This window comes from Leptidea sinapis, chromosome 24 (genome assembly GCF_905404315.1).
Source record: "Leptidea sinapis chromosome 24, ilLepSina1.1, whole genome shotgun sequence".
Lineage (NCBI taxonomy): Eukaryota > Metazoa > Arthropoda > Insecta > Lepidoptera > Pieridae > Leptidea > Leptidea sinapis.
Window position 1 is genome coordinate 11,005,532 of NC_066288.1, and position 12,279 is coordinate 11,017,810.

Genomic DNA, 12,279 nt, shown 5'->3' on the forward strand with positions numbered 1-12,279 from the left:
TCTTTGCTGTCGAACATTAAATGCGAGACGTCAAAGACATTTAAATGCAAAGAGCGGATGCATTGGGCAAAGCGTATTGCTTACATTGGCCAGGTAATTGTTAGTGGCTTAACAATTAAACTTATGAATATATATAAAAAAAATCATTTCCGCCTAAATATATTCTGTGTAATAATAAACGCGAAGTAAATTTATTCCAAATTTAAAACTTTTTGTTTTTATCTTACCTATTTCTCTACAGAATTACATGACAGGGAGAAGTAATATTTAACTTAGAGTAACTTTCATTACGTTTATTAATAATACCAGTAATAAGGCAGATTATTATTATAATGTGTGAATTCTTATAGAATGATTGGGCTCGTCCAATAGAATAGCATTGTGAACATTATTAATGAGTAATCTAGATATTAACGAATAGAGGCTCGAGCGAATGAACTCTGTTCTGAAAACTGTTTTAATGAAATCAAATACCTAAGTGTGCCATTGACCTGACTAACCTTCTAGGCAAAAAGCAGCAAACGCCTAAAATTAATCGATGTAGGTTAGGAGAATTGTGTACTGCTCTTTTGTTTTATAAACATGAGTTTTATGACTTCCTAGATCAGAATAAAAAGTGTGTATGTGTTCTTATGTACGCGCGCAAGAAGATAGCCACAACCCCTGAGATACGTTGAACAAGATATACCAAAATTTACGATCCATGCGTACTCAGATGGTTGACTCAGTAGGTAGAGCGCTCGGAGGAAACCCGAGAGGTCGCGGGATCGAGTCCCGCATTGTTCATAAATTTCGGTTAAAAATTTAATTTGTATACAATAGACATATAAAAATCCTAAATATAATTTTTTTCTCATTTAATATATTGAATTAGTTTTCAATCATTTTATTGAATACTAAAATTTATTACAGATATGAATTAAATTTTTTTTTTTTGAATTGTGTATAATAAATAACCAATTGTTAATAGATAGTTAAGAGACACCTACTGAGTTGTAGGTTTATTAGTTTTAACTAGATAGGTTTTGGCAAAACACACTCAAAGTAGCTCAGGACAGAACACTGGTAGGTTTACTGAAAAATTTTCAAGAAAAACCAACGTTGTATAAAATAAATAATGGGCAATTTTACAAACGACTTAATATGAAAAGCTTTTAAAAGTATTTAATTTATTTGTGATATTCGCGTTACTAAAAAAAACTCAAGAATTTAATTTTCATAATAAGTTATTTTAAATAGCAGGTTTTTTATTTACTTATATGTAAAAATATTGGAATAATTACTATCCGTGAAGCACAATCATTAGCCTTCATTAAGAAATTAATATATAATAATAATAATTAAGAAACATTATCTGTCCACTATATGATAGTATCTGTATGTATTTTATTCATCAACACAATTCAATAATAATTTAATATCAGAAATGTAAATTATTGTTTCTATTTTTGATTTAAGTATTCTTTTACTCTCTTATATATTTTACTGTAGAGTATATTACATATGATTTAGTGCGTATATTTCTTAGGCTTTCTTACTTTTCTAATGTATTATTTTCTCTTTTTATTGTATAACACAACATTATTGTGTTTCAGTCTGAAGGGCGCCGTAGCAAGTGAAATTACTGGACAAATGAGACTTAACATCTTATGTCTCAAGGCGATGAGCGCAATCGTAGTGCAGCTCAACAACTTGAAAAACCCAACAACTCTGAAGTTGTTGGGTTTTTCAAGAATCCTGAGGGGCACTGCATTGTAATGGGCTGGGCGTATCAATTACCATCAGCTGAAAGTCCTGCTCGTCCCATCCTGTACTGTCATAAAAAATATGATATTTATAATATGTATCTTAGTATTTAAGTTATATTTTGGTAATATGGTGTCAAAAAAGTTTAATAATTGAATAATTGTAAAATATGTATAGCGAAGTCAGAGCGCTGAGTAAACGCACGAAATGACCTACTTTTCAATGAATTTGATCCATTGAATACTGAATCATAGATACAGTTTCACATCCCTTACTTGCAACCTATGCCAGAACTGAAACATCATCTGCACACTCGCAACGAAATCCCTTAAGTTCATTGACCCTACTATCGAAATCGTTCACTCACACCAGCGTTTCGTGCAAGCAAGATAAAAAAATGAAACAAAAAACGAGTTGAATGAATACAAGACAGAGATAACTATATTTCGGCAGTTGCGTTCGTAAGGTCGACAACGTAAAACACTGGCGCAATTTTTTACAGCATACGTTGTCGAGAGTTTCAAGTGTGTGCGTGAGCGCCGAGAGCGACGCCCGAGTCTGCCGAAACCGAGGCGAAATATTTAGGTGAAAGTGTTTCGAATTTCGACATGACAACATTTATGCGCAGTAGTTATCGCGATTTTGCCCAATCTGGTACTACCGAGAGCGCATGCGGTCGATACGAAAACTCTATCTTAACTCGCAATATCTTAGTGTGCTCTTCCACAGGACCCTGAGAGCCTCCAAACCTGAGGTGTGGTAAAGCATGCTGAGCGCAGGTGTTTTGAAATATCGAAGACGTAATTTTAATGGTGTTTGGTGAATTTACGTGGAACTTTGTGTGATGTGCGTTTTCTGGCGCTAAGCAAGCTGTCGGACGGTGAAAACCTTTCAGAGGCGTTAGACGCCTCCTCACACGCGTCTCAACTGCAGACGATGACCTCCACCATGGGTAAATTTTCTTATTTTTTTAATTTTTTTTTTACTTTGAATTTCAAAGTCCTATCTTAGAATTACTACTGTTTTAAACAACAAAAACAATTTATAGTAACCAAATGTTAATAATTCATAAATTATATTTAACGCATTAAACTATGTGCCTTTATCTTTTTTTTTTATTAAATGTAGAATAATAATTTATAAATACAGTATATATCACAGTAAAAAATCATGGAGATTTGTCCGGTTTGTTAAGTTACATACTTTACCTAGACATTAAAATTAACTTATAAATATACAAGTTAAATCTACGTGAAATTAACAGACAAAAAAAAATATATCATTCAGCCACAAAGAAAAAAAATAACACCAATACACTAAGTGTATGAAATAAAAATAGTGTAATTTTCTATCAGTGAAATAATTATCAAATTGAGATAAGTTTGACAAGGAAACTCCTACATAAGACCGAAAATAATATTCACTTAACAAAATTTTAGATATAAATAACTTAATTCATAAGACAAATAAATGTTAATTCTATAGAAATAATTTAACATGTTGTAGCCGTTGTAGCAAACCGCTACGAGATCTGCTACGTTGTAATGGAGACAAGACGAGTAGTTGAATTTATTTAAAAATTTTCACAACATATACACAATAACTACAGAAATCTATATTTCTTACTAAATAAAATATCTAGATAAATTATTTAAAGTTATTTTCATTATTAAAATCCAATTTATCATCGGCAATACGACTATACTTCTTAATAAATTGAATTTCTACATAATTAAAGTTACAGTATTTATTTACTTACAATATAAGCAATTGAATTAAGCGTTATGGAATAAGTGGTAGTAGCAGTAAAAGGGAAGAAAATGTTAGGTTGGTTTGATCCTATAGCGATTATACGTAAAAGTATATCATCAGACTTACACTACGATTGGTCCTGCGGTGCCCTCACCCAATTTGTTCCAGTGATCTTGACCTGATCGTTGGTCCATCTTGTGGTGGTTCTATTAACACTGCATCTTCCGGTAAGTCGACCCACTGCCATTTCATTTTAGCAATCATTTGGTCTATGTCGGTGACTTTGGTTCTCCTACGGATTTCCTCATTTCTGATTGAATCAAGCAGGGACACTCCGAGCGTCGACCTAGGCATAAAATGTACGATAAGTTTGAATATTTTTTTTTATATAGGAGAGGAAAAACGGGCAAGACGCTCACGTGATGTCCTCATCCCCATGGTAAGGCAAGCGCCCATAGACATCAACAACAATAAGGATGAACAGATGCGTAGCCAGCATTTAATTTGTTAGTTTGCTCTAATCTAGAAGGTCCCTAAGTCGTATCGGTTCGGAAAAACTGCAGCCGGTAATTGACTCCACAAAGTGGCTATGAGGGCTAATTTCAAGAAGTGTCAAGATGGTGTGGAATTTTGTATTTTGACATATATATGTTGTAAAAGATGCAGAGAAAACTCACATCTCTACGCAACGCGAAAGAATCAAGCCGATCAGAGATGACTTGATGTGAGCATGTATGCAAGGTGTGATGGTAGTGGCAAAAACCAGAAAGATATGCTAGAACCTTTAATCATTTTTACGTCTAGATAGACTGTAACAGCTGTGAAAAAACTGCTAACATAAAAATCGCGAGTGTAAGACGTAGCTTGTCACGCACACTAAAGTAATAAACCTGGCTTGTTTTCATCGGTTATCTAGCAGCAAGGGCTCTATCTAGACTGATAAGATACTATCTAGACTCTAATGTTAGAACCATGGCAAATTTAAAAGTCATTGCTAATATTATTAATTCAAAAAAAAAACGCAAATAAACTGTAACCTCTTCTAAATGCAACTTACATGTTCTTTTCATTTACATTCTTTATTTAATAGTACATATTACATATAACAGATAATATCAATTCCTAAACCAGTGGGTTTAGGTTTATATTTAAATAACTTGTTTGTTGTTATTGTCTAAAAAATATTGTGAAACAACGGTAGATCTCAATTGAATCTAACCGTGACATTCTAAATAACTTTATGAATCACGATCCCACAGAACAAATTATGAATACCGAGCTAACACTTTTACTTTTGCAACAATAATGGCCACCCTTTGTCTATGGCTTACAGTCTATGAGCGGATAGGGTCAATGATCTTGCCGTTGCCAAAATGCGTTTTTTACGCTCACTTTCCAATTCAGTGAAAGCGAAAAGGTACTGAATGTCACTGCTTCCTTTCAAAACATTGTAGTGGGAGGAAGCCTTTATTTGGTTTTAACTTAATTACTTACATTCATCGATGGAATTTTTTATGATGGCCATTTACATAGAGTTCACTTGTTGAATGTTAATTACAGTTTTTGCTATTTATTTTAGGACCGTGAACTTGGCTTTAGGAACATAAAGCCGACTACAGATGTAGCGTATTTTTTTCAATTATTACTCGAGAACTAGGAACGTAGTAATTTATTTGATTAACGCGAGTGTTACACATTTAAATAAAACTATTTTTAAAGGATTAAGACGTGTGAGGTTAGCTAAAATAATAACAAAAATGTAACTTTTATGCAAACACAAATGTTAGAACACAGTAACAATTACACGTGTTTTAATCCTTTTAAAAGTGTTTTATTTAAACTATGACGGTAACATTATCTATAATGGTATAAAAGAGAGTTAAGCTAACACTGTGAGATACTGACCATTGACGTCGCTCAACCTATGTGCCAATCAAAATAAAATGTCTATATTTTATACTAACTTGATTAGATTTTTATTTACCTACTACGCTCTGTCTGACTAATTAGAATTCAGGAAGTGTCGTACCACTCTACAACAGCTTGCGAGCGTTTTTTAGATGATTTTCTGGTTTGAAATACATAATTATCATATAGGAAGTGGTAAAATCGGAAGTAACTATGAGATTTTAAATGGAATGCTCGACCAAAGTGATCGTGCCGCGTTGAATGTCAAGGTATCTCGTCGAAGGTCTGCTGTATCTAAATCCTGATCGGTAATCCTATGAATAAATATTTAGTATTAATACAGTTTTGTATATTTTTAATTATACACCAAACTGTCTCAATGCGATGTTTTACCAGCCAAATAAAAAGCGTAGTATTATTGAAAGATTTGATAAATAAATTATGTCCGGTAATATTGCTTAGTGTTCCAAATCTAGGCGTTATAATTTTTATTAATATTACAAAGAAGTAAAGTTTGTGACTTTGTGAAGTTGTGGGGGGTAATTTCTGATCCACTAAATTGATTTTGAAAATTCTGTTACCAATAGAAAGCCACATTATTTGTGAGTGTCATAGGCTGTATATTAAACCCGAAAAATTAAAAGAATTTTTAGACTTGCAAAGTATGTCGAAGAAAACACAGTCGAACGAAAACGTTGTAGAGATATATGATTGTTTTAGTATTTATCCAATTGGCAGCATTGGAACACCAACTAATACGGTTACGGTCTGAATTTTACACGAATGTAAAGTGTTTAATACCGTAAGGTAAAGACCTGTATGTAGAAATGTACAAAGTACTCTTTTCGTCCTTAGCATATTAACACCCCTAAATTAAAAACAGTTTAAAGTTAAACTCAACCGTGCATTATTAATGTACAGGGAAGATTACTTACTCTTAAATGAACATGATTAATATTGCAGCTAGGCTACGCTTTATGACGTACTGTGTATGTACTACGTCATACAATACGTTAATACTAAGCGGGCATAAATATGGGGGCGCTTCTGTCGCTGTAAGAAATTATAATATTATCTTTATCATATCATCTTAGAAAAAAACTGTAATGAATTAATATATTTGATGAATAACAAAATAGGCTTAAACTATTAAATATATCTACGTAATAAATTTTGTAGTACATTAATAATAATAATTCATTATGTAGTTCTAATGCCCAATAATATTATTTTTATATTATTTTATGTACACAGTTCCTTCATATTTATGTTGAATACTTACCCTCCTCACCTAATTATCCTCCACCGCGTCTGTCTGTCTGTCAGCGAAAAAGTCTAAAACTAAAGCACTTATTTTCATGGTGACCAATGCTAATAGCGTGATTCTCGAGGAAGGTTTAAGTGTAATTTGTTAAGTTTTGAAATATATTAATGATATTCCTTTGAAGTGTCGGAAAAAAATAGGCCGTGTATATATCCATATGTCTATCTCTTACAAATAATGTTATTTATATATTTTTAAAATGGATAAAGTATGTACTTTATCCATTTTAAAACTTACAAATTTGGCAATTATAAAGCGGTAATATAAAATCTGTTTCCGCAAGTACGGTATTAATCCTTATCATTGTATTACTACATATTTTAAAATCATTTAGAAATACTTTTTTGTTTCATTTTCAATTCATTAACTTTGATTTCACAGTTCCGATGGCTTTAGACTACATTATTCCCAAATACCTACTTATTTTTATTGATAGAACAGTGTCTGTCGGGTCCGCTAGTAATTTATAAAAATAAATAGTCAAGAAGTCAAGTATGTAGGCGGTCGTTGTTGTCGAAACAGGCTTGTCGGCCTCGCCTCGACATCGGCACTGACATTGCCACCGGAACTCTGGTACTTCCTACAACAGCTGACCAAGATGAACTCCGTGTTTTGAATGTTAATGCAACGTTAAGTGCGACGAGTAAGTAAACTGACCATAAACAAACGGGGTACTGGAACAAAGAATATTGTTGTAACTACTCTATGGCTAAGATCTATATAGCTGAGTTTAAGCGTAGCATTGGCTTTGATTTCGTTTTTACAGTCATTTGACAGTTGAAATTATGCTGAACTTAAGCTAAGACAGCCCGATGCAAAAGTCAAGTTTGCGTTTGATAACACTAAGCTTAGTTTTACGTAAGTAAAGTCTGAACAAAGTGTAAGTACACTCTCTAGAACTCAGCATAAGTCTAAGTTCTATATGTAACTTATACATTTATCAATAATTTTAAACTCAGATATTTTTCGAAAAAAAAAAATCAATTGAAACAATTTTTAACCGTTAAAATTTCATGGTTTATAAAAAATTCTAATTGCTCAGTAAAATTTTTTTTAAATTTCTAAATGTATTTTGTTTATTAATTACTAGTGATAAATAAATTATTAATAATTGAAATGTGCTAATCTAAACTTCAATTAACCTCAATTCTTTTTAACCAACTTCAAATAAGTTATTAATTCGGTATTTATTTCATTTTATTAGTATTCATTAAATATTAGATATTTGCAAATTGTCTATAAAGTAATTTTTTGGATTCGGTATCGTTATTTAACACACAAGAAGTATTTCTTTAAAATAATTACTTCATTTAATTTGTTACGATTTTGATATATATATATAGATATATATATATATATATATATATATATACGTAATTTAACAATACAAAATAATAAAATAAGTGGATGTTTTATATAGAACACTATATAATATATAGACAAGATAGAGAGCGAACTTTTTAGTGACCTGAAACTGCATTTATGCTATAACTTGTCTTATTAAAATAGATTTCAAATTATTATGTGGTAACTGTTACTAAGAATATATTTGGATATTAAAATTAATCCGTTTCCTATAATAATATCAATCGCGGAAGTCTATACTGGCCTCAATGTAAAAACTTAAGACGTAGAAGCCGAGAGAACACCGAAGCTGTTGCATTTCAACGCGAAACTGTCAAGGTTAGCTTGCACGAATCCAATAATGACACATGTCATATCCGACATATGACATGTGTCATCTTTGTTTTCATTATTATGTTATTATATTTGACATTTAATTTTGTATTTTCTCCATGCAGTTATTTTTACACGCTTTTTATTCGCTTCACCTGTATGTATTTTTGTTTGTAACCGACTCATTTGGGCGCGATTTTGACTCACTTTTAATGGCCAGATTTCGTCTAAACTTCGTAGATTTATCGAAGAGTTATTCCATTTTTCAATTTGCAAAAATAAATAAGATTTTTGTAATTAATTTACATAATTTTCATCTATCATCTATAAGGCAGGAATTGATGTTAATTATAAATTTCAACCATAACCTCTAACCGATTTATATAATATTAGGAAATTTTCGGATACCAAAGAGAATTTTTAATTTATTAATGCAAATAATAGTTCAAAAAACTAAAAATACATTTTTATAAAGACAAAAATATTTTTGAGTTCAGTTTTCCATCAAAACTTTAACAGTAGGTATTAATTATAGTAGAGAAATTATTACTGTCTATAAATTAAAGCCACATATAATTGTGATTGTAAATTTATAGTATGTATATACAAGTTTCTATTTCATGGCATTTCAGAGAGTATGCATTAGTTCCATTGATAACTATACAACAACGTAAATCGTTTAATTCGTTTCTTATCGGTGAACGGGGTTACGTTAGTTACTTTTACGTCAGTCAAGTTTGACGCAAAAGGTTTTATATGAAGTATATAGACTAGAGGAATCAAATTAGTAATATCAACATACGCAGAAAGACATTCGAAAATATATTCTTTAGTGATTCTTAGCTCTGATTTACAATAATATATATACTGCAAGTGCTGACCCGGCAAACTTTGTTTTGCCATATAAATTAAGTACCCCGCGACCACTCCTTGTATGAATTATTTGTATTGGGAATATATAAGTGTTACTAATTCAAAAAAATATAAGTTCCGTATGAGTAATCACCACCATACCTATATACTGTAACCTTCTCTGAAACGTGCTACATCCAATGGTATAAGTATTATTCCGATCGGTTCAGTAGTTTTTGCAGTACAACACTACGAAAACAGGTTTACCAGAGGGAGGCTCCTTTGCACAGGATGCCGGCTAGATTATGGGTACCACATCGGCGCCTATTTGGCCGTGAAGCAGTAATGTGTAAGCATTACTGTGTTTCGGTCTGAAGGGCGCCGTAGCTAGTGAAATTACTGGGCAAATGAAACTTAACATCTTATGTCTCAAGGTGAAGAGCGCAGCTGTAGTGCCGCTCAGAATTTTTGGGGTTTTCAAGAATCCTGAGCGGCACTGCATTGTAATGGGCAGGGCGTATCAATTACCATCAGCTGCTCGTCTGCTCGTCTCGTCCCTTATTTTCATAAAAAAACAGTTTCCTATTATTAGTAGTAGATTACATTTTTTTTATTTAACAATTCCAATAACCAAGTATATTGTTTATCTAACGCGGGTTTCACGCAAGTAATTAGTACCCAATTAATGCTTAAATATAATCGTAGTTGTATGAGTATTTATCCAACGAATATTAATAAAAAAAACAATAGATAGGTACGTTGAGCGAATAAGTAAAATGTTTATGAGTTTTTGTAAGCTGTTTACTTTTCGATTTGTGAAGAATACATTTATTTATTCTCTTTATATACTAGTCAAATCAATGTAATATTTTTAAGATATTTGATGCTTGTAAATATGTTTTTAAGCGTTTATTAATGTCTCGAGTTCACCACAGACAAGGAACGGTGAAGGTCAAGGAACTTTAAGATAATTATTTTAACGAACACGAACGAGACGAATTATTGTATTAACAACCTATGACGGAACTCAAGTTGTACATGTGACGTATGTCATCGGCCTATGAAGTGATGTGGCATATGAAGCCACACACACAGTTATACTTTTTTCATGACAAGTTTAGGACACGGACGAGTAAAAAAAGAAGGACTCCGCGCCGTAATATTAGCAAGTGAAGCACCTTTATGCTAGTGTGTGTACGGGGTATACCAGTTACACAATTTTTTCTCTCTTAAATAATCATATATCCACAAATACCTTTACAGTATTGTTTTTACACTTTTTCACAACGCACCACGGCATTTTTAAAATATTTTATTGCGACGCAAACTGATCTGTCACAGACGATCGCAATTCTCATAATGGCGGCCGATCGGCTTGTATTAGTGTAAGTGTATGCGTGGGGCTATGTATTTACACGTTTACCGGCTTGTTTTGGTGCCTCACTGTTATGTAAGGTGACACGGAGTCCTTTTTTTTTTATTCGTCCGTGGTTAAGGACAATGCGTGTGGTGACAATTTTAGGAAATATATTTATTAACCCTTTTTGTTTTATTTAGAAAATGGAATATATATGATAATATTCATTCATATGGGTGGTATGTTCATTTATTGTTAAGTTTCCGGTTTTTGACATTTTTTTTGTGTTACAAAGCTACGTATAACATGAAATTTTTGGAATTGTATTTTGATTGATGAAAAAATTACAATAAAATATAAAGTTGACTGGTCTTTTAAGAAAATGTGACAGCCGCCAATATTCACCTGCTCACTAGAGGAAACGCAGGAGCATTGTCTGCCTTTTAGATGTGCACGCGCTTTTTTTGAAGTATTCCAATGTTGAATCGTCCTGGAAACACCGCACAAGAAAGCGCATTCCTTAGTTTCGTTAATTCATAATTGCAGAAGAGGGATATTTGCGCTATTTATACCCTAGGTCCTAAAGAATCGTTTAGAGAAAAATTTAAAGAAATAAAAAAAGAATTTGCTAGAAACTGCGAAACAACTTTTGTAACATGATCGCAGAAAATATACAAAACAAATGTGTTACCAAATTTAAACGAATTGTTAGAAAACGTTTCTGTAGTAAAGGTTTTCTAAACATAAATGATTTTCCTGATAATTACCACAGTAAGGGAATGGAGCTACCGTCTTCAGGCTTTTTATTTATAAATTTTATTGTACGATATATTATAACGAAATTAAAAAAAAAACTCGCTAAGTTTATTGCGCCCGTTCTTCTCAGGTCTGAGGCATACTATTTCGAATGGCTGATAACTTTTGGTTCAACAAGTGATTTTAAATGCTACTTTGAATAAAAGCAAGTTTTTTTAAAGAAAATAAGGGACAATACGAGCTGGACGTTCAGGTGATGATAATTGATACGCCCTGCCCATTACAATGCAGAGCCGCTCAGGATTCTTGAAACCCCCAAAAATTCTGAGCGGCACTACAACTGCGCTCGTCACCTTGAGACATTAATGCTTACACATTACTGCTTCACAGCAGAAATAGGCGCCATTGTGGTACCCATAATCTAGTCGGCATCCTGTGCAAAGGAGCCTCCCACTGGTAAGTAAGAGTAAGGTGTCATCAAGATAATCAAAAAAATATCCTGTATTAGGTATGTATATGGTTCGTGATAAAGTAACGTCACTAATCACATAAATCTCTATAAAACGACTCGAAAACATATTTACTGAGTATTCTTGTGTGCATCGCGTATATAAAATGACCTTCAAATATATAGTTTTTAATATTGCACAATCAGCTTGAAGAATATTAAGTCGTTTTGAAAGCATGAAATTCATGATCTACAAGGTAATACTAGTTTGTATTGTACAATTGTCATTATTCTAGATTTTAGCGGTATTGCGAAGTAATTGATTGATTCTAGAAAAAGAATATTAACTTTGATTGAGAGTTGGTCTCTACTGCCCTCTAATTAGATACCAAAGTGTGGCAACTAATACTACGCGGAATTGGGCGTACTCGAGTCAGTCTCGAATAATGTGTGACGTTG

At 32.5% G+C, this 12,279-nt stretch overlaps 1 protein-coding gene across 4 annotated transcripts in view; it reads left to right on the forward strand.

Annotated features, from left to right (window-relative positions):
• LOC126971840 (hormone receptor 4) overlaps positions 1 to 12,279 on the forward strand; it is a 136,677-nt gene that overhangs the window by 97,411 nt on the left and 26,987 nt on the right. The window contains exon 2 of one of the 4 annotated variants that reach the window (XM_050818338.1): positions 2,476 to 2,698. The exons of 2 other annotated variants lie outside the window; for them this stretch is intronic. In XM_050818338.1, the coding sequence (XP_050674295.1) occupies positions 2,683 to 2,698 (16 nt within the window). In that variant the 5' untranslated portion in view covers positions 2,476 to 2,682. Of the gene's footprint in view, positions 1 to 2,280; positions 2,699 to 12,279 lie in introns of those variants that run through there. One more of the 4 variants, XM_050818337.1, reaches the window with a different exon arrangement.